This window comes from Lutra lutra, chromosome 2 (assembly GCF_902655055.1).
Source record: "Lutra lutra chromosome 2, mLutLut1.2, whole genome shotgun sequence".
Lineage (NCBI taxonomy): Eukaryota > Metazoa > Chordata > Mammalia > Carnivora > Mustelidae > Lutra > Lutra lutra.
This window is the reverse complement of record NC_062279.1, coordinates 510,068-532,578: the sequence shown is the minus strand read 5'-3', so window position 1 is coordinate 532,578 and position 22,511 is coordinate 510,068. Positions and strand designations below refer to the sequence as shown.

The window sequence follows — 22,511 nt, the reverse complement described above, 5'->3', positions numbered from 1 at the left end:
GGGACAACTGATTCCATCGGATTCAGAGCAAAGGGGGGGAGTGGACACCAAGTACAGATGGCCCGTCTATGGGACAGTCGCTGACAGGGAGTGCAGGACCCACAGAGGGCTGGCAGGGTTCTCCTGGGTGGAGTGACCCACACGCCCGTGGACAGGGATGACCTGATAAAGAGAGAACAGTAAAGCATTCGGTGAACAGTGGAGTCTGGAGGCCTCTGGGGTGGTGAGCAGGGAAGGGATCGGAAGCTGGCCCACGAGAGTGGGGGGCCCAGGGATTTCTGCTCTGATTGCTTCCATGGGGTCAAGATTGTCACCTAGCATCCAAAGCTAGAGAAAGGACCAGCAGAACGCTGAGGGTCAGCACCAGTGGCCACTGGGAGCCGGTGGGCTTATCAGTGAGGGGACGTGGACTTTCGGGGAGCATGCAGGGGGGACTGAACTCGGGCTGAGGTTCGGCCAGGGGAGGGAAGTGGAAGGAAACCCGACATTACACAGAAGGGCAAGGCTGCTCGGAGACCAGAGCTTCCCAGTAGAGCAGGAGAGTAAGAGCCCCTGGCAGTGGGCCACGGGGGTTCGGGTCACTGGTCAAAGGATGAAGAGGCCAGGCTTTGGCAGGTGGTCCAAAGGACACCTGGGGAGGGTGACACCCAGAGGGTGACGTGGTCTCTGGGATCAGACAGAGCTCTCACTGCTTGTTCTGGCTCCCATACCCTGCGGGGCCTCAGGAAAACACAAAACTTTCCCTCAGAAGTTTGAAAGTGTATAAAACTATTGTATCGGTAAGAAGTCCTGACACTCCACGGTGACCAGGGAAGGGAGCCGAGACATCAGTGGACACAAGGCACAACCCCCCCAGAAAGAAGTGGGTTCAGAACCCAAGTCATGGGGGGCAGACGGCTGGGTCAGAGTATCTGAGCCTTAACCCTCCGTGTTGGCAGCTGGTAGCTAAATGATCACATGCACGGCACTCCCTCGGCTCCTTCGCGTCGCCTGCTGCGTCCAGCACTCTGGTCGTGGCAGATCTCCACCAGACGCACAGAAAACAGAGCAAGCAGAATGAGGTCCATGGGGTCCTGAACTGTGTTGAGTTTGAGGAGTGCTGGGGAGGAAGGTCCCTAGGCAGCCTCGGAAATCTTGCATGTAAATCATGACGATTAACTGCATTAAATTCCCTTTGCAAGAGATGTAACATATACATAATTCAGTGAGTAACACCAGTCCAGAGGCCAGAAACCCCGTGTTCTGCAGGACAATACTGAAGATGAGACGTGAAGCCAAGACTTTAAATCATTTACGCAAGTCTTGGGTGGAGCTGTGTGTGTGTGTGTGTGTGTGTGTGTGTGTGAGAGAGAGAGAGAGAGAGAGAGAGAGAGGAAAAGTCTTTGGGTCCCATGTGCAGAGCATCAGTTATCCCTGTGAGGGGCAGGTTACCCAGAAAGACTGAAAAGTTCCTCAAGATTCCTGGAGTGCTGGGGCGCCTGGGTGGCTCAGTGGGTTAAAGCCTCTGCCTTCGGCTCAGGTCATGATCCCAGGTCCTGGGTTCGAGCCCTGCATTGGGCTTTCTGCTCGGCAGGGAGCCTGCTTCCTCCTCTCTCTCTGCCTACTTGTGATTTCTCTCTGTCAAATAGATAAATAAAATCTTAAAAAAAAAAAAAAAAGATTCCTGGAGTGCTTCACTGTCTTGAGGTGACTCTGTTGTGAGAAGGAGGGGCATTTTGTCTTTTGCATGACCTGATTTTACTGAACTGGTCTTTCAGAATGCAATAATTGCATTTTTTTAAAAAGGGAAGATGCATATGATGGCCTTTTCTAGCAAGTTCAGCCTGGAGTTGTAAAGAAGTGCTTTCTGAGTAATGGTTGTGAGGGTATCATCCTCCCAACCTTGAATTTGCTCAGGGGCAGACGCCCTGTGACCAAGGACCTCCTTAGCTCCTGCAACAGCTGCTGCTCGGTGCCTGGATCTCCTCGTCTGGTCACGCATCCAGGTGGGATTTCCGCGAGCACAGGCTACCTTCTCGTGCTCGGTACCCACTCCGGGAACTGCTCTTTCTGCAGACCCTGACTCTCTCGGTTCAGGTCTTGGTCTCCACACACCAACCCCAGTCCCTTCAGGCCCCTTTCCGGGTCCGCCTGCGGCCTCCGCTCCCAGCCCCTCCAAGTGCCCGGCCCCTCCCCCGCCTTGAGAGAGCTGTGCGGTGATTTCCCACACATGCGCAGCTTCCCTGTTGTCACCCAGACAGTTCCTCTGGAACGTGCGAGGCTACAGGGACCCACCAATACCACCTGGAGCTCACGGTTGACCTGAGGGGTCACTGTTGCTGGGGTTCTGACAAATTTATACTGACGGGTACAAAATCCACATTTTTTAATGTTACTAAAATCCATGTTGTCAGGTTTTTGTCTTGCGTAGGTTGGCTTTTGTTGCTGTAAATAAAACTATCAGCACACCCGCAGTCCTGTAGATTTTTTTAATTAAAAGATTTTATTTATTTATTTGACAGGCAGAGATGACAAGTAGGCAGAGAGAGAGGGGGAGAAGCAGGCTCCCCGCTGAGCAGAGAGCCCAACGCGGGGTTCGATCCCAGGACCCTGAGATCATGACCTGAGCCGAAGGCAGAGGTTTAACACACTGAGCCCCCCAGGCGTCCCCCTCCTATAGATCTTCTTGCCCGGTTTCTTCCAGAATCGTCACGGTTTGCACCGTAAGCCTCGGTCTGTTCAACGGGAACGCGTGTCGGTGGGGCTCCTGGAGCTGGTGTCCACGGTCACCTCCCCCCGCCCCCCGTGCGGCTCTGGGGGACCCACTGCGCTCTAGTTCCCTGCGTCCAGTCCTCCGCCAGGACCGCTGCCTGGGCACTGTGGTCCCCGACGCCCGGTTACTCTGCTTCTCTAAACGTCCGGCGCGGCGGGTGGCGCCTCCCGCTCTGTCCCTCCGCCCGGGCTGTGCACGCGGGTCCGCGCCCGCCGCGCTCGGTGTTGGCGGGGATGAAGCGAATCCGTGCATCATTTCGGAAGAATTGTCATTTTAAGAGCATTGAGGGGCGCCTGGGTGGCTTAGTGGGTTAAGCCTCTGACTTCAGCTGGGGTCATGATCTCGGGGTCCTGGGATCCAGCCCCGCATAGGGCTCTCTGCTCAGCGGGGAGCCTGCTTCCCCCTCTCTCTCTGCCTGCCTCTCTGCCTACTTGTGATCTCTGTCAAATAAATAAAATCTCTAAAAAAAATACCATTTTTCAGTGTCCAAGTTCCGGTCGTTTACTATTAGTGCGTAGGCAGCAGCCAACCTTCCCAAACCGGGTTCCTGCTCCGATTCTTGGCGACTCCGTGCGCTGCGGTGGGCGCCCGGCGGGGCGCCTGCGCTCCAAACCGAGGCCGGAAGTTCCGCCTGGCACACAGAGACCAGGAGGGGGCGCCAGACCACACGAGGGCTCAGAGCTCCTGCGCGGCCCCCGGCGGCCGGCAGGCGGCGCGCGAACCCGCACGGTCCGGTCCGAGAGGGACGCATGCGCCTTCGGAGGCAGCCGCTGCGTTGGCGGGGCGGTGAGCTACCCCGTCTCTGCCACGGCTGGGGGCGGGGGAGCCTCGCTTTGGGGCGTTTGCGCACGAGTGGTCGGTCTCCCCGGGGCTGCTTTACTGGGACTCGTTCCTCCCCGCCCGCCGCTCAGGGGGCTGGACGTGGGTCTCCCCGTGCGGGCGGGTAGGGACCGGGGTGTGGGCGGAAGGATCCTCGCGGGGACGGAGGAGGGCCCGCGCCGCGAAGGGCGGAGGGTGCGGGCGGGGGGCGCGGGAGGGGTCGGACCCGGTGGGGACGGGGGAGGGCCTGCGGGGGAGGGCGGGGGTGCGGACGGGAGTGGGCGTCTCGGGCGGGGTCGGGATCCCGTTGTGGGCGGGGGGACCCCGGCGGGAACGGGGAGGAGAGCTGGGGGTGGGGCGGTGTCGGGACGCGCCGGGGAGGCTCCAGCGGGGTCGGGAGCCGGGTGTGGGCGGGGGGCGCGGGCGGGCACGGCGGAGGGCGGGGGTGCAGAGCCCCAGCGGCGGGAGGCCGGCTCTGGCGGAGCCTGCGGGGGGTCAGGAATGTGACCTTCGCCCCGCGGAGGTGGAATTTCCGGGGCCGCGCGCGGAGCTTCAGCCGACCCCGGCCCCCGAGCGCGTCTCCGCCCGCACCGAGCCGTCCTTCCCGCGGGTTTCTTTCCCTCCCACCCCGCGTCCGCCTCCGCTGTCGCTCGCAGGCGCTCCCCCGGGCCGGCGGGCCGCGGCCCCAGCCCCCAGCCGGTCTGGACCGCCGTGACCCCCGGCTTGCGGAAAGCGGGTTCCGCCGGCTCAGGGCGACCTCCTAGAGCCGCGCAGGGGCTGGAAGCACGTGCAGGGACGCGCTTGAAGCCCGGAATGGCTTTCCCCGCGGGGACATCGGTGCGTGTGGAAACCGTCCTGGAGGGGTGTGCAGCGCAGAGACCCGGTGGGTGAGCGGCCGACGGCCTGCCGCCCCGGCGCTGCGGGCGGGGAGGACAGACCCTCCCGGAGGAAGCTCCCTGGTCTGCGTGTGGGTGCCTCGCCGGAGGGAGAACAGCCTGCGCTCGACGAGAGCCGGGCCCCAGGAGCCCTGCGTCCTCTTCAGCACAGCACGTCCTTTTGGAAACGTCCCTGGCCTTTACCTCCCCCAACTCCCTCCTCAGTCGCTCCTCGCAATGCCCCCCCCCCCCCCCCCACCTCGCTGGCCACTCTGCGGCCGCGCGTCCTGCCCCCATGCGTTACTGAAACTGATGTGGTTTTGGACGGTTGGGGTCCTGGGCCAATGATGGCCAAGAAAATTCTGGAGACTTCTTTTCGTGCAAAAAGGTGGTTTATTTATTAAGGCGCAGGGACAGAACCCGTGGCCATAAAGAGCCTCTTCCCTCCCCCATGCCCCTGGTTTCTGAGGACTGACTGATTACTTGGGAGTTGGGGAAGGGAAGGACAGAGGGAGATTGTCCAAAAGGACTTTGATATGCTAACGAGGACCTAGGAACTCCTGGAGGCCTGGTTGTTGTCAACCCAAGGATGGTTTTCTCCTTAGCGGGGCATTAACTGGGAGACAGTGGGGAGCTTCCTGGACGATTGTTAAACTCTGCGTATTTCTAAGTACTTGTCAGTGGGGTGCAGGTTCCAAGAACATTTGATTTTATTTACAGTCCCTCTGCCTGTTTCCCACATCACTCTGGAGGGAAGGGTGGGGGGCTGCAGGAAGTGGAGCTGTGGGTCTCTGGAAGTCAGGCTCTCGGTCAGAGTTCCGTCCTGTAAATCTCGGACGTTGGTAAGCTGATGGAGACTTGTGTCCTGCAGGGTTGTGATCTCTGTCTGGTAACCATTTGTGTCGACCCTTCCCTTAGCTTTCAGGTGGGCGGGAGTGCCTGAGGAATGTCACACAGATGCCACCTCCGGGGGGGGGGGGTCAGCTTCTGCTTTGTCCTCAGCTTGCCTTCTTCATCAAAACCACATTCTGGGCACTGAAAACATCTCAAGAATTCCATCCTGACCCTTTGCTCCTGGACCCCACATCTAAACACACCAATTACAGAATGCAGGACCTGAAACTCCACTATAACCTGAAACGGTCTAATGATTTACAAGAAAAACACAGTCTTAATAGTAGCCGGACCTCCCAGAACATACAGATTCCATTTCCAGAGCCGTAACATCACCTTCGCCTCCATAGGATAGAAAGCCGCATATAATACATAATCGGGCTCCCCTCACAAGTTCAGTTCAGTTCTGCCCACGGTCCTGTCCCCGTGCCTTAATAAGACCACCTTTTTGCACCATAAAATGTCAAGAATTCTTTCTTGACCATTGTGCTCGGCGATCCTTCATTAATATCTGCTAATTACACTTAGGAAAAATAACAGAGCTTGGGTGATAAAATGGAATTGTAGATCCTAATTTTGACTACAGACGTGAAGCAGTGGTAAGTAACGTGACTAACATGCATTGTTTGATGTGTAAAGCACAGTTTTCATAGACAAAGGTGACACGGCACAAGTTTTTAAACTCTTCAGGAGTTCTCTGACCGCCAGCCGTGAGAACGGTGTATTGCACTGGATAGTTCCTATGCTGTATAGACAAACATACGGCAACACCTACATCAGGTGGGCAGTGCTCACTAAGTCCTAGATGCTTTTGACATACCAAGAAAGTAGCTTCTTTTCCTTAAGAAAATGAAAAAGTCAGCTATTCCTGGAATAATCATAAAAGTCTTAAGCTCCTGGAAGTTCAGGAGTGGGACGTGTTAAGGATATGCTGACGCCCCAGACAACCTGTGTGGATAACATGTATGAAACACGTTCAGATACTAGAAATGGTTCTTAGTGGATTTCCTTCTTGACGTACTTTTCTCTAGATAAATTTATCTTTTAATTTTATAAATGTTTTCTCAAGGTGAAAAATACTTTGGCATTAAATTGTAATAAGGATCACAGTTGGGTGCCTGGCTGGCTCAGTCAGTAAAGCATGCAATTTTTTTCTTAGTTTTGTTTTTTTTAAGTCCTCTCTGCACCCAGTGTGGGCCTTGAACTCACAGCCCATAGACAAGGGTCATACACTCTACTGACTGAGCCAGCCACGCGCCCCAAGCGTAAAACTCTTTATCTGGAGGCATGCGTTTGAGCCGAACATTGGGTGTAGAGAGGACTTAAAATAAAATTTTTAAAAAATATAAAGATCTGGGGCACCTGGGGGGCTCAGTCAGGTAAGCATCTGACTTTGGCCCAGGTCATGATTTCAATGTCCTGGGATCCAGCCCGGCATTTGGCTCCCTGCTTAGTGAGGAATCTGCTTCTCCCCCTCCCTCTGTTCCTGCCCCCTGCTTGGGCTCTCACTCTCCCTGTCAAATAAGTAAATAAATATCTTTAAAAAAATAAAGATCACATTCCAGATTCCTAATGTTTTTAAAAGAATGTTCTACCTTAGTCAATGTAAAATGTATGTATATTTAATTCACTTATACCAATCCTGAGATTCAGAAAATAATCAACCCTAATAAATTGCATAAACATTCAAATTCTCATTTATTAAAACACAACAGATATTATTTCCACTTTATTGATAGTTTTAATCTACTCAAAGTAACTTGAATGTTTATATGCAAACCCTTTGCAAATAATGTTCATATTCAAATATATGAGTCTTTAAATATGTGAGCTCTTTTTTTTTTTTTTTTTTAAGATTTTATTTGTTTCAGAGGGAGAGAGCATGAGAGGGGAAAGATCAGGAAGCAGACTCCCTGCCAAGCAGAGAAGCCCTATGTGGGACTTGATCCCAAGACTCCAGGATCATGACCTGACCCGGAGGCAGCTGCTTAACCAACTGAGCCAGCTAGGAGCTCTATATGAGTCTTCTGGAACTACTTCTATATCTGTCTTTTATTCATTCAACCAAGCAAAAACAAACATTCACTGAAAATATCTTTTCTACTAGTTGCTGCATTTGCTCCTGTGGATGTGGGATAAGACATTTATGAAACAAAAACAGAAATGCAAAAAACGCATCTACCCTCCTTTCAAAGACTTCAAACATTAGTGGGGACACACGAAAAATTATAGTACCTGTGATAATTCTACAATAATATATCTGCAATTCTATGGGAAATACAAGAGGCAATGGGCAACTTTTTAACAATAACTGAGGGGCACCTGGGTTGCTCCGATGGTTAAGCATCTGCCTTCGGCTCAGGTCATGATCTCAGAGTCCTGGGATCGAGCCTGAGTTGGGCCCCACGCTCAGTGTGGAGTGGGCTTCTCCCTCTGCCTGCCTCTCCTCCTGCTTGTGCTCACTGTCTCTCTCTCTGCGTCAAACAAATAAAACCTTTTTTAAAGGGGGGGAGGGGTGCCCGGGTGGCTCCATGTGGCTCTGTGTGTTAAGCAGCTGTGTTCAGCTCAGATCATGATCCCAGGGCCTGGGATCGAGTCCCACATCAGGCTCCTTGCTCGGTGGGGAGCCTGCTTCTCCCTCTCCCTCTGCCTGCCACTCTGCCTGCTTGTGCTCTCTGTCTGTCCAATAAATAAATAAAGTCTAAGAAATAAAAAAATAAAAAGGGGAGAGTATTTGATATGCGTGTTATATCTCAATTTAACAAAATAAGAGAAACGCCAAGTATTTTATCCATGTGGCCCTGCTGAAGGCTCCTCAAATGACCTATAAAGACACTAGGCTGGGGGTCTGCGTCTGTACCATCCGCTCCCTCTGGTGGGACTCTTGAAATCCTGAGGCATGGCGCCCAGGTGCCGGCACCAGGAAGGACGCCTTTGGCTTGCCTGTGACTCTAGAAAAGTTAACCTGCTCCCTTGAGGGCCCAGCATCCTCTCCAGTTGAGCTGTAATACCCAGAGATTACGCTTAGCCAAGAAGAGTCACCAAAAATGTATCTAAGCCAACTGGGGGCTCAGAAAACATACTGACTTCATGGAAAGGCTGGAGGAAACTTTAGTGCCTGTCCAAGGGTCTTTAAAATGTTCTGGTTGTGCTCAGAGCGCAGGAACCATCAATGCCAAAAACTGAGACACAGAATGGAGGGGATCCTGAACCAGTCTGAGCTGGAAAGTCTGAGTCCCCTTGTTGTCCCAGGAAAGGCTGCCACTGGCCAGAAGGCACAAAATGGCAGCTTGCTGGCCCCAGCCACCTGCTAATGTTCTAAGTCCTCTGGGAGATCCAGGAAAGGGGTCTGCTGGTCCTTGTCACCCGGTGCTGCGTCACATGCCAACACCCCTGGGCCTTGGGCTCTATGCAGATGAGACGTCGGCCTCATGAGTCTGAGGGGAATGGATGGCAGAAGAGCAGCCAGAGGGAAGGAAGACTAAGACGAAACAGAGAGGGAGACAAACCGTAAGAGACTCTAAACTGTAGGGAACAAACTGAGGGCAGCTGGAGGGGAGGGGGTGAGGCTGGGGCAACTGGGCGACGGGCGTGACGGAGGCACGTGATGGAATGAGCACTGGGCGCTACTGCAACTGATGAGTCACTGACCTCTATGATATATGTCAACTAGCTGAACTTAGATTGAAGGAGGAGGAGGAGGGGGGGGAGGAGGAAGGGCAGCCAGGTGCTGAGGGGTGACTGTGCTCCAGACTGAACCTCTGCTCCTGGTGCAGCGTGGGCGCCCCGTCTGCAGGTCTGGCTCCTGCATTCAGCTGGCGGAACCCTGAAATCTGCCGGCTGTCACGAGACGGCCCGTCTGGGACTAACGTGGGAGCCTCTACCCACCCTCACACCTCTCCTCTAGGGCTTGTGCCCTGCCAAGCTCACGCATGCCCTCCTCCGGGTTGGGTTTCTGCTCCATCCAGCTGGTCACTGTGGCCTATGGGACGGTGTTTTGTCTCAACCTAGGAGCCCACATCCCATGAGCCCAGACATTAGTAACTTGTCATGTACTTAGAGAAGTCTGTTCACTGCCTCTCCTGTATCCCTAGGGTTATAATTATCATCAGCAGGGGTATTGGCAGTGTGCAAGCTAAGGAAAGGCAGAATCTTCGCCCTAAGATACCTTTCTTCGAATAATCCGGAAGGATCTTGGCATGCTTACTCAGAGTTGGCTATATTCTGAATCGACAATTTCAATAAGCCAGATCATAGGATTTCCCTGGGGAATCAAATACAAAAATCATCAAGCCAGAGGGTTGCCTGGTTGGCTCGGTGGGTTAAACCTCTGACTCCTGATTTGGGCTCAGGTCATGGTCTCAGGGTCATGGGTTTAAGCCGTGTGGCAGGCGGTGTCAGGCTCCATGCGGAACGAGGAGGACAGAGGAGGCTGCCTATGATCCCCGTCTCTGCCCGCCCGCAAGCATGGGAGCACGCCAAATACTCCATCAAAAAAAAAAAAAAAAATCTAGTAATAAATGCACCTGGGACAGCCAATCTGGGGGGAAGCTGTGCAGATACTGAAATGTACAGCTGATGTGAACCAGGTCTGTGGGGGACACAGGAATTCTTACCCACTGAAAACCAAATCCAGAAAACCGCTTGGCTCAAGCTGCTAAAACTGCTGACGTTTGGGGCACCTGGGTGGCTCAGTGGGTTAGTATATGTGCTGCCGGAGCGAGCACTGGCTCAGTGGGTTAAAGCCTCTGCCTTCGGCTCAGGTCATGATCCCAGGGTCCTGGGATCGAGCCCCACATTGGGCTCTCTGCTCGGCAGGGAGCCTGCTTCCCCCTCTCTCTCTTTCTCTCTCTCTGCCTGCCTCTCTGCCTACTTGCGATCTCTGTCTGTCAAATAAATAAATAAAATATAAAAAAAAAAAAACACCTGACGTTTTCCTTATGAATTCAGCTCTGTTCTGAACACAGGACACATGATGTCAAAACGAACGCATCAGTAAAAGACTTGAAAAACACGTTGAGTGGGTTGGGTGCAGGATCTGAAATAATGTTGCTGAGGATGAAAGAGTTGGCTCTGGAGACAATGAGGCAAGTCAGCGGCCTAACGGCGGGCACTTGCTGAGTCTTGCCCTCTGCCAGTGAAAAGGTGTCTTACATTTCTCAGTTTTGAAAAATAGCAAAAGAAACTCTTTTTTCTTTTAAGATTTTTATTTATTCATTTGAGAGAGAGCCAGAGACAGGTAGAGCACGAGCAGGGGGAGGGGCAGAGGGAGATGGAGAAGGAGGCTCCCCGCGGAGCAGGGGGCCCATGCGCGGCTGGATCCCAGGACCCCGTGATCATGACCTGAGCCCAAGGCAGATGCTTAACCCACTGAGCCATCCAGGTGCCCCAAAGCCTACTTCCGATGTTTAAAAATTGTTATGAAATTCGATGTCCTTGTACATTGGAGGCGAACCACACACATTTGTTTGTGTATGGTTGATGGCTGCTTTTGCACAATTATGGAAAAAATGAGTAACATGTCACAGAGACCGAAGACCTGCAAAGCACAAAACATTTACTATCTCGCCACTTACAGAAGAGATCTGAAGGTATGCTCCAAGAAGGGAGACCTTTGCTTTTCAGGCTGATGTATTCTAACTCTACAAAGACACGGCGTTCACCTGGATTTGGTGGCTGACGGCCAGGCAGTTTGGGGATGACCATTAGGTGGAATTAAGTATCAGGCTTCTGGTGTCCCAGTGTGATAGTTGGTGTTATTTGATCAATGTGTCTCAGTAACTTACTAACTAGAAAGCAGGTCTCAGGACAGAAAATACAGATTTCTTCAGGACCGACTGATGCCAGGTGAGTGGGACATACTTGATGGTGGTAAAGGGATGGCAAAAGCAGATGTGAAGTCTTTGCTGATGGACGAGGACCAGCCTGTGTCCGCCTGCTGGCTTTGGATCACTGAGGTCAGTGGCTCTGGGTGGCCATTTGCCAACAGGTCTTGGGACCTCTGGGCCCAGGACAAGCAGACTGGGTGGTTTGGTGGTAAGGGATGGTGGGGGGTTCTTGGCATACAAGACTGATGTACCACCCGGACATTTATCCAACGTGTAGAAAAGTCATATTTATACTATCCTGTAGCCTCCTAAGTATACAATCGCATTATGTCAAAAACCCCTAACGGGACTGCCTTTCACTAAAAACATCATTACTTAGGGGTGGCTGGGTGGCTCAGTGGGTAAAGCCTCTGCCCTAGGTTCAGTTCATGGTCTCAGGGTCCTGGGATCGAGCCCCGCATCGAGCCCTGCATTGGGCTCTCTCCTCGGCAGGGAGCCTGCTTCCCTCTCTCTCTGCCTGCCTCTCTGCCTACTTATGATCTCTGTCCAAATAAATAAATAAAATCTTAAAAAAAAAATAAAAATAAAAACATCATCACTAATAAATGCTCCCCTCTGAGCTTTCAGAGAGTCCTAACCTCTTTGCTGGTGGGGGGCTGGCCTCGGTGCTGATGGCTGCTGAAGGTGGGGTGGCCATGGTGGTTTCTTAAAATAAGACAACAGGAGTGCCTGGGGGGCTCAGTGGGTGAAGCATCCAACTGGGCTTCAGCTCAGGTTGTGATCTCAGGGTCGTGAGATCGAGCCCCACGCTGCAAATCTGTGCTCAGCTGGGAACCTGCTTCTCTCCTCATCCCTCCCCTGCTACCCAACCCCCTTTCTCCTTAAAATCAATCACTTTTTTAAAAAAAAAATTCTTTTTTTTTTAACTTTTTTTTTTTTAAGATTTTATTTTATTTATTTGTCAGAGAGAGAGAGAGAGCGAGCACAAGCAGACAGAGTGGCAGGCAGAATCAGAGGGAGAAGCAGGCTCCCTGCGGAGCAAGAAGCCCGACGTGGGACTCGATCCGAGGACACTGGGATCATGACCTGAGCCGAAGGCAGCTGCCCAACCAACTGAGCCACCCAGGCGTCCCTAAAAAAATATTTCTAAGTGCTTAATTTGTAGCTTTCTTTTGTGGCATTACAGACATGGCAAAATTTAAAGGCTGATGGAGACAAATTCACAGAATCTGTGGTCCAGTGCTTAGCAGCCCAGTCAGTACTCAACAGAGAACTGTTTTAATTTTGCCACATTTTCTCACATATCAGACTGTAAAACGTATTCACTTGCATAATTCACTCCTTTTTGAAACTCCTGATTTTAACTGTAAAAGAGGATACATAAGAATCATTGCAGTAAAATGATTTCAAAAGAAGTACATCCTGATGGTTGAACGGCTCAGGCCGTAATCTCCCCTGTGGCAGCTTGCCTTCTAGTAGAAATGTAGGACTCCTAGCGCCTGGGATTACAAATTAAAAAAGAGAATACAGTTTCCTTTCTACTGGAAAGTTAGAAAAAAAAAAATCTGTATTTCGGCTCCAGAAAACAACCCAACCAGAGTGTATAAAACTCAAAGATACATTTTTGTCCAATTGGCTTACTTATAACTATGGCCCTTAATATAGTATTTTAACTACTATATTTCTGTTATTATTTTTAAAATTAACATATAATGTATTATTTGTTTCAGGGGTACAGGTCTGTGATTCATCAGTTTTGTACAACACCCAGCGTTCACCTCAACACATACCCTCCCCAATACCCATCCCCCAGCCACCCCATCCTCCCACCCCCCTCCCCTCCAGCAACCCTCAGTTTCTTTCCTGAAATTAAGAGTCTCTTATGGTTTGTCTCCCTCTCTGGTTTTGTCTCGTTTCATAAATACAATCGTTAAAATAAAAAAAAAAATAAAGTTTGCCACTTTTTTTTTTTTTAAAGATTTTATTTACTTGACAGAGAGAGAGAGAGAGATCACAAGTAGGCAGAGAGATAGGCAGAGAGAGAGCGGAGGAAGCAGGCTCCCTAAGGAGCAGAGAGCCCGAAGCAGGTCTCCATCCTAGGCCCCTGGGATTGTGACCTGAGCCAAAGGCAGTGGCCTTAACCCACTGAGCCATCCAGGCACCCCTAAAGTTTGCCACATTGATTGACCCTTCCTTTTCATGATTTTCTCTGACGCTGTTTGATAAAACTTTGCCCACAGTAGAACTTCTTCCAAAAGTTCCTCTCAGACCCTGGGCCTGCCTTATCAATTGGGTTTATGTGATGGTCTAAATCCTTTGTCATAATTTCAACAGTCTTCACAGCATCTTTGCCAGGAATACAGTCCAGCTCAGGGAGCCACCTTTACTCATGCACAAGAAGCAGCTCCTCATCTGTTAGAGTTTGATCCTGAAAATGCAGCAATTAGGAGCATCTGGGGGGCTCAGTCGTGATCTCAGGGGCCTGGGATCAAGCCCCGTATTGGGCTCCCTGCTCAGTGGGGAGCCCACTTTTCCCTCTCCCTTTCACACTCTCTCCCTCTCAAATAAATAAATTTAAAAGAAAGAGAGAAAGAAAGAAAATGCAGCAATTCAGTTCCATCTTCAGGCTCCACTTCCAAAGACAAAATTTGAAATATTGCAGGAATTACCAGATGTGACACAGAGACACAAAGTGAGTAAATGCTGTTGGGAAAATACTGCCAAAAGACTTGGTCCCTGTAGGGCTGCTACGCACCTTCAATCTGTCTGGAACATGGCCTGTGACGTGTGAGAAAAAAAGCAAGTCTGGGCAGAACTGGGACTCTGACTCACGCCGTTCCATAAGTCCTGCTCTGGGCACTTTATCATTTACTCTGGGAGCCCGTGTTCTATTCTCCTGCTTACTGAGGGTTCTTCTGATGGTTTTTAATTATTGTCATCATCATAAAGAGCATCATCATTATTGTTATTGATGCTCTTCAGCATTATCGTAATTACTGCTGCAATTAGTGATCACTGCTGTGGTTATAAAATATTAAATAATATTTCCCCATCCAATCAGGGTCAGATGTACTGGACAGGATGACTTAGTATTCCCAAGATAGGCAAACATACAGGCACTCCCTCCCTCCATGGCATTTCCCCTGATGAGTGCCTGGAAATTTTCAAGTCCCTTTCCAGATGCCCAGAACTACCATTTCTACAGGGGAGACTTAAGGACGGGATCTTGCCTGGCCTGAGGCTTGGAAAGCATTCTAAGATACCCAGGGTCCAGTAAGGGCTCATGGCTGCTTAAAGGTACTGGAAGGGCATTCTTAGACCGCCAAAGTAATTTCAAATCTCCTAAGACCCCCATTGCCCAAACACCACTGGGGCAAGTAGACAAGTCTTGAGAGAAGTCCCCACCTGCTGCAGCCTGTGCAGAATTTTCCTTCTTTCTTTTTAAAATTTTTTTAAGATTTTATTTACGGGCGCCTGGGTGGCTCAGTGGATTAAAGCCTCTGCCTTTGGCTCAGGTCATGATTCCAGGGTCCTGGGATGGAGCCCCGCATCAGGCTCTCTGCTCTGCAGGGAGTCTGCTTCCCCCTGCCTTTCTGCCTACTTGTGATCGCTATCAAATAAGTAAATAAAATCTTTAAAAAAAAAAAGTCATTTCTTTAAAAAAAAAATAAAGATTTTAGGGGCGCCTGGGTGGCTCAGTGGGTTAAGCCTCTGCCTTCGGCTCAGGTCATGATCTCTGGGATCGAGCCCCGCATCAGGCTGTCTGCTCAGCAGGGAGCCTGCGTGCTCCCCTCTCTCTGCCTGCCTCTCTGCCTACTTGTGATCTCTGTCTGTCAAATAAATACATAAAATCTTTAAAAAAAAATAGAGATTTTATTTATTTGTCAGAGAGAGAGAGGGAAAGTGAGAGAGTGAGAGAGCACGATCAGGGGAATCGGGATCAGCAGAGGGAGAAGCAGCCTCTTTGCTGAGCAGGGAGCCCGATACAGGACTTGATCCCAGGACCCGGAGATCATGACCCGAGCTGCCCAGGTCTCCCCAGAAATTTCTAAGTACATCCCAGAACCTGGGAGTCAGTGAGGCCACCCCAAGGCATCCCCTAATGGCTGGGGAATACTGAGGAGGATGCCCAGGGACTGCTCTCATGGTCCATCAACTGCGGTAGACAAAGAGCACAAATCCAGACATGAGGGTAGCAAGCAGAAAGGGCAGCAAGGCAGTCAGCCCTGAGACAGGGCTGAGGCCTAATGTTTGCTGCAGGCAGGGCTTTGGACAGAGGAAAAAAGGGATCCTAAGTCCAGGTTCCCTGGAAAACATATACACAAACACATTTATAGGAACAAAATAGGAACTGCTTCTGAATGACAGATTGTTTTCCAGATGAATATTCATGTCCTGTCATATTTTGCTAATTTCTATTTTCAGCGTTCTAGAACAATAAGCACATGTAAATAGTAATCTAATATTGCTCCAAGGAATGAGTTGGATTACGCCAGAAATACATGACCATGTGTTCTAGATATCCTTCTTGATATAAACAAGACTTATACTAGACATAAAATGTGTCTCAAGTAAACAAAATCCATGCAAGTAGTCTTTTACATTAAAAATTTAAAAATATTTTATTTATTTGACACAGAGAGAGAGAGCGCACACAAGCAGGGAGAGAGGCAGGCAAAGGGAGAAACAGGTTCCTTGCCAAGCAGGGAGCCTCACGTGGGACTGATACAGGACTCGGAGATCATGACCCGAACCAAAGGAAGACGCCTCACGGACTGAGCCCGCAGGCGTCCCTACATTAAATTTGATAGTTTCCATGCCTCACTTGATGTAACTGACAAAAACCTATGAAAGTGAGTTCCTGCTGCCCCCAAACACGTTTCTAATGCATGATGGTAAATAAGATATGAATGAAGTTTCCATGAGTCCTTACATATTATGGACCTAAGAAGTTTGTCTTGTGGGTCTTTCATATCTCACACACAGTGCACACTTCATAGACATCGTTTCTTTCTTCTTTTTTTTTTTTTAAGATTTTATTTATTTGACAGACAGAGATCACAAGTAGGTGGAGAGGCAGGCAGAGAGAAACAGGCTCCCCATTGAGCCGGATGCGGGGCTCGATTCGGACCCAGGACCCTGGGATAAAGACCTGAGCTGAAGGCAGAGGCTTTAACTCACTGAACCACCCAGGCGCCCCTAGATGTCATTTCTTGAAGGCTTATCAACTTCGTATTTTTATTTCTATTCTAAAAATACCGAAACAAGGTCACTGCAATTGTACTATATGAAAAAAACATTTGCAGAGGAAGAATGGATCATGTATGGTGTGTATTGTAATTAAGCTCGACTAACAAAATGCGGTATTCGTTCACTCCCTTTCACTCTTACTGTGTCTCTCCAAGTCCATTAGATCCTCTATTTTAGCTTCTTTTCTAGTGGGAAACTGGAAAAGTGAAAACAATAGGCAGGGCGTCCGGCCCACCGGAGACACACGCCAATGCCTCAGTCAAGCCGGGCACCGCCTTCGTCCCCGCGGACCAGCCGCGGACTTGGCCGGCTCTGCCCCGAGTCTCTTGAAATGTTCTCAGCGGGAACGAGACCCACGACCACCAGCGTCTGCCCGGGAAGGCCGGAGTGGGCGTCCATGTGTCCATGGTACCGAACCCCCTGCAGAACCTCCTCCGTCAGCTCAGGAGCCGGGGGGACGCCGCTGCCCAAGGGGGAGCCTGCCCTGGACGCGCGGGAGGCTGGTGTCGGCCTGGGGGCCGCGGAGGTGCCGCGCGCCCCGAGACACCGGGGAGACCGCCTTGTCCTCAGCAGAACCCGGGAATGAGCTGCACGTGTCCCCCCGAGGGCCGGCGCAAGAGCGGCTGGACAGCCTGGCCCATCCCTCAACATCTGTGGAAAAAGGACAAAGAAACGCAAAGAAACACGCAGTCGGTCGGAGCCAGCTTAGTCACGGGCCGCCGCACGCCGCGCCGACTGACCGGGCCCGGCCGCGAATACGAAGCTCCCAGCTCCCGCGCGGGGCACACGACACGGTGCAACGTCACGGGCGAGCACTAGTGCTTCCGACACGGAGCGCGGCAGGGAAAGCGCCGAGGCCTCCCCGCCGGCCCCGGACAACCCGCTGAAAGGGGAAAGTGATGCGGAGACTCGGAGCCGCAGGACTCCCGCGTCCTCCCCGCGGCCGCCCCGCCTCCCTCCCCGCCGGGCCGCCGCGGCTCACCCAGGGCCCTCGCGCCCGGCCGCGGCTCCAGCCCGTAGCACCTCCCACTTCTCCTCCTCGCTCGGCCTCACTCGCGTCCCCCCGGCTCTCCCGCTGGGCCGCTCGTCTCGTCTCCCCGCCCACTCGGCGCGCGGAGATGGAGCGAGGACGCCGGCCGCCCAGCCGCTGAGTCTGCGGCGGGATCGCGCGGGCAGGTACGGCTGGGGACCGGGTCTGGGGGCCCCGCAGCACGCGGCGTTCGCGGGTGGGGTCGTGTCCCCGCCGGCGGAGGCTGCGGACGGGCGGCCCGGGAGAGCCGCAGGCAGGACCCGGCCGCGGGAGGACGGCCGTGGGGAGGCGGGTGTCCGGCGAGGATCGGACCCGGGTGGGCAGAGTCCCGAGGGCCGGGGCGGGGGGTGCAGGGCGGCCCGGGAGCCAGCGGGCTACGGGGTGGGGGGGGCGTGCAGAGCCGGGACCCGCGTCGCGAGGGAGGGCGCGGGGCGGGGCCGCAGGGAAGGCCGGGCGTGCAGGCCTCGGAGCCACTCCGGCCGCACAGACGCTGGCTCGGCCCCAGTGCCCGACTCGGGGCGTCTAAGGGCGCCGCGGAGCTCCGCGCGGGCGGGACAGGGCCCGCGGCGTCCGGGAGGACCGGGCGGGGACACGGCCGCGGAACGCGGCTTTGAACCACCAACGCCAACGCCAACGCCCACCCACCACCGCAGGGGATCCTTCGCGCCAAGAAAAGTTCTGGCGCCAGGAAATTACGACTTGGGGCGGAGCCTTCTGGGGGCGGGGCTTGTAGGGGCGGGTTCCGATGGCGGGATCGGGCTAGAGAGTGGCGCGGCCAGCGTGGGGCGGGGCCAGAGAGCGGGCGCGGCCAACGTGTGGTGGGGCCTGGGGAGGGCGATATTGGAGCCGACACTGGACAGAGCGGCGGGGCGGGGCCAGAGCCGGGATACGGCCGGCGTGGGGCGGGGCCTGGTGAGGGTAATCGGAAAGCGGGGACCGGACGTCAGCTGAGGGGCCTGGCCGGGGCCGGGGTGCGGTCGGCTTGGGGAGGAGCCTGGAGACGGCGAGCGCGGAGTCGGGACGGGACGTCAGCGAAGGGGCGGGGCCGCGGCCGGGTGCGGGCAGCGTGAGGCGAGGCCCGGGGAGGGCGAGCTCGGAGCGGGGACCGGACGTCAGCGGAGGGGCGGGGCTAGGGGAGGGCGACCGCGGAGCGAAGCGGGTACATTGGCGGAGGGGCGGGGCCGCGGCCGGCGTGGGGCGGGGCCTGGGGAGAGCGACGCGCAGCCGGGCCACGACGTCGGCGGAGCAGCGGGGCCGCGGCCGGCGTGGGGCGGGTCCGGGACGCCGGCGTGGGGCGGGTCCGGGGCGCGGCCGGCGTGGGGCGGGGCCGGGGCCGGGTGCGTCGGGAGGTAGGAAGAGGCGGCCGCAGACTTTCCGGTCGGCCCCACGGTCGGCGGCGCGCGCCGGCCGGCTGTCCGCTCGGGTCCGTTGGCGGCTGCTCGGTGTCCGCGGGAGCCGGCCGCCGCTCCCCTGCGCCCGGGAGCTGTTGGGGGGCACTTCCAGGTGAGACCGGGAGGCGCGCGGCCTCGTGCCCCGCGTGCGCAGACGCGCCCCGGTTGGGGTGACAGGTGTGAGCGCGGCCCCTGTTGTCTGGGCGGGCGGGGCGCGGGGGCCCGGTCGGGGCGGTCTTGGGGCGGCGCGGGGCGGCGGCGGGGGTCGGCGGTCGGCGGGGCTCTCGGAGTGTTTTGTGTGGGGAAGTGGGGATGCTGCGGTCGGGGTCTGCTTTCCGTTCGGGGGGGCCGTGTAGGAAATATGTGGCTTTTGCTTTTCGTTAATGAGAAATTAATTCCTCGCATCCGAGGACAGTCGGCACGGATGCTCATTGTTCCCCATTGTTAACCGGGAAGTGGGCCGCCGGCCGTTCCCAGCGGGGAGCGTTGGGGTGTGGGGCGGAATCGCCGTCCGGGGCAGAGCCGCGTCGGGGGACTCGGGCCAGCAGGGAACAAAGGAGAGGCAGGGGTTTTCGGAAGGAAAGGGGTAAGTTGGGAAGGTCGCTGTGAACGAAAAGTCCATTGGAGGAGACCGGGAGTTTGAAGTGTGGTGGCTCCTCATTGGCTGCGGCGCGGCCGGGGGTGCGGGCGCCTCCTCCCCGCGGCTGAGTTGTGGAGTCGCGTCCACGTGCAAGGTCAGGTCCCGGGGCGCTGGCTCCTCCGCGGGGTCCGCGCTCGCCGCGCAGCTGCCCCTAGCGAGCCTCCATTGTAGGGAGGTGTCCGGTGAGCGTGGAAAAGCAGTCGTCAGATTGGATTTCAGATTTCAGTAGTTTCATGTACAACCTTGGTAGACTGCAGCGTGGAAATGGAAGTTAGTATCTCCTTTTTCATGGCTTCTTTGGAAACACCGGGGCTTGAGCGGGTTGGAATCCGACACCAGGTCACATCTGTTCACGCGGCACAGCCTCCCAGAGATCGGTTATGAGCGAGGACGCCCTTCTGGCTTTCACACAGAAATCTTTTTTTTAAGATTTTGTTTTTTATTTGACAGAGTCAGCGAGAGAGAACACACGTAGGGGGAGTGGGAGGGAGAAGTAGGCTTCCCGCTGAGCGGGACCCCAGGATCATGACCTGAGCCGAAGGCTGGCGCTTCATCCACTGAGCCACTCAGGCGCCCCATGGCTTTCTCAAAACTTTTACATTGATTTAATACTAATATTTGAGGGCGCCTGGGTGGCTCAGTGGGTTAAAGCCTCTGCCTTCGGCTCGGGTCATGATTCCAGGGTCCTAGGATCGAGCCCCGCATGGGGCTCTCTGCTCAGCGGGGAGCCTGCCTCCCCCTCTCTCTGTGCCTGGCCTCCCTGCCTACTTGTGATCTCTGCCTGTCAGATAAATAAATAAAATCTTTTAAAAAAAATACTAATATTTGAGCTCAAATCAATCGAGAATTTGGAAGATATTTTTCTCTTAGGCAATAGAACAGTAGCCACTCTGGAGTCCTTATAAAGAAAGGGGGCCCAGTGCTCCTCCAAGTCTCCAAATTTCCATTCCCCTGGGCTCAGCTTACCCTTCTCAGACCTGCTGGGAGGTGGACTCTGAGTCAGGAGCCAGGACTTTACGCCATGGGTGATCAAGTAGTCTTGACATCTGGACTCCCTTCCCTTTTCCTTCATCGCCTCTCTGCTTATGTAGGCATCAAGGGATAGAACTCTGTGTAACCCATCCAGCCTGGGGGCCACCTTCTCCATCACATCCTCAGCATTTAGGTTTGTATGTAGTATGTGCCTGGGAGTGCTCTTGAGTCTATGGGTTGCATAGCTCCCTGTGACAAACGGAGCCGGTGAGGTGGGTGTCTGAGCAAACCAGACTGCACCACGTCTGAGTCTGTTTCCTTGCATCCCTTCTGCAGGAGAAGAGGCATCCCTGCAGAAGCATTGCTTATTGTAAGGGAGATTATTCTTAGACCACTTCTCATGGAGGTTGTGAATTTCTTCACATAATCATGGGAATTTTGCCTTCGTATGGGTTTTTTCGTGGGTGTCTTCGGGGGAGAGCATAGGGATTTGATATTCTCTTACTGTTTTCTGAAATGATGACTGCTTACGTCACATCTGATAAATACCGATTTTCCCGGACTGCTAACTTGAAGAACAGAAAGAACCAGCAGTAGGAAGTCAACTGTCTCAGACCCAATTCAAATATCTTTAATCTTGATGCTTTAAGATTAGCGTCTCCCTTCTTGACTCTCTGCCTCTCCGATATAACTGAATTGGGGTGAATGTAAGGAGCTCTGTGTCAGCTAGTGTATCTTAACGCTTCTGTCCATTTTCCTTTTACAGAGAAGCTTCCATGTGGTCTTTTGTTTGCCAGAAAAATGTACAAACGGATTTTAGCATTTGTTTGCTAGACATGAACACTGAACAAAACAGAAATGAAATGTAATATTAAAACCTCAGTTGTTGGGGTATCTGGGTGGCTCAGTGGGTTAAAGCCTCCGGCTCAGGTCATGATCCCAGAGTCCTGGGATCGACCCCCTCGTTGGGCTCTCTGCTTAGCGGGGAGCCTGCTTCCTCCTCTTTCTCTGCCTGCCTCTGTGCCTACTGTGATCTCTCTCTTTGTGTCAAACAAATAAAAAAAAATTAAAAAAAAAAACAATCCTCACTTGTTAAGTGTCACTAGAGGGACGTAACTGTGACTCAACTGTTCTAGTGCACAGACCTCTTGCTAGTTCATGGTCCTGTCAGGCTTGCCTCACCTCAGGACATTTGCACATGCTCTTTCTCTGCACTGGTCTCCCCAGTCCTCTTCATGAACGACTGCCAGCAGCACTTGTCAGTTTCTATTATCGTTGCTTTTCCAGCACTACACCTTTTCTTCCCTAACAACAAATACTTTTTCAACTCTTTCATATTTATAACTGTGCCCACAGCTTTTTTTTAATTTATTATTTAAAAGGTTTTATTAATTTATTTGAGACAGAGAATGAGAGAGCACAGGTAGGGGGTAGGGTCAGAGGCAGAGGGAGAAGCAGACTCCCCACTGAGTAGGGAGCCCGATGGCATTGGGGCCTGGCAGGTTGGGGGGGCTCCATTCCAGGACCCTGAGATCTTAAGGCAGACACTTACCGCCTGAGCCATCCAGGCAGTCTGAGCCTATAATTTAAAAGGGGTGGGGGAACTCTACTGTTTTTGGATTTTTTTTTTTTTTTCCTATAGAGATCCTTGTAAACTTTTTTTCCCCTATAATTTATCAAAGTTCTGGGTCTTGAGCCCATGTCTGTGTCCCCATTTCCCCTGCTGTTTTGCAGAATGGATGCTGTGTCAGGCATGAAAACCACGTTACTCTCACGGTCCATCTCCATCAGTGCTCTTGGGTGACCAGGTGCGTTGTCCATGAGCAGTCGCATTTTGAAAGGAATCTTTTTTCTGAGCAGTAGTTCCTTGATGGTGGTTTACCGTATTCAGTGAACCGTGTTGTAGACAGACGCACCGTCATCCAGGCCGTGTCGTTCCATTTGTAGGGCCCAGGCAGAGTAGACTGCAATGCTGAAGGGCCCTAGGATTTTCAGAATGGGACGTGGGCACTGGCTTCCTCTTAGAGTCACCGGCTGCATCAGCCCCTCACAGGGGAGCC

General features: G+C 53.3%; 1 protein-coding gene across 1 annotated transcript; it reads right to left on the bottom strand.

The window, feature by feature from the left end:
- Nucleotides 1-15,879: 15,879 nt before the first annotated feature.
- On the bottom strand, nucleotides 15,880-22,284 carry LOC125093915 (nascent polypeptide-associated complex subunit alpha, muscle-specific form-like). Its single transcript, XM_047719667.1, has 4 exons — nucleotides 22,221-22,284; nucleotides 18,262-19,154; nucleotides 17,401-17,970; nucleotides 15,880-17,069 (listed from the first exon to the last, which is right to left on the bottom strand). Exons 1-4 carry the CDS (start codon nucleotides 22,282-22,284, stop codon nucleotides 16,674-16,676), a joined length of 1,923 nt encoding a protein of 640 aa, XP_047575623.1. The 3' UTR covers nucleotides 15,880-16,673.
- Between the last annotated feature and the right edge of the window lie 227 nt (nucleotides 22,285-22,511).

Excerpts from the sequence above, each read along its gene's own strand:
- LOC125093915 (XM_047719667.1), bottom strand. The coding sequence starts at position 22,284 with ATGCGACTGCTCATGGACAACGCACCTGGTCACCCAAGAGCACTGATG. Across the intron at positions 19,155-22,220 it reads GATGGAGATGGACCGTGAGA|CATCCCCACTTCCCCACACA; the intron begins GTAACGTGGTTT and ends CCCCGACCGCAG. Across the intron at positions 17,971-18,261 it reads CTCCCCAGGCCCCACCACAC|ACGCCCCGAGTCGGGCACTG; the intron begins GTTGGCCGCGCC and ends CGGCGCCCTTAG.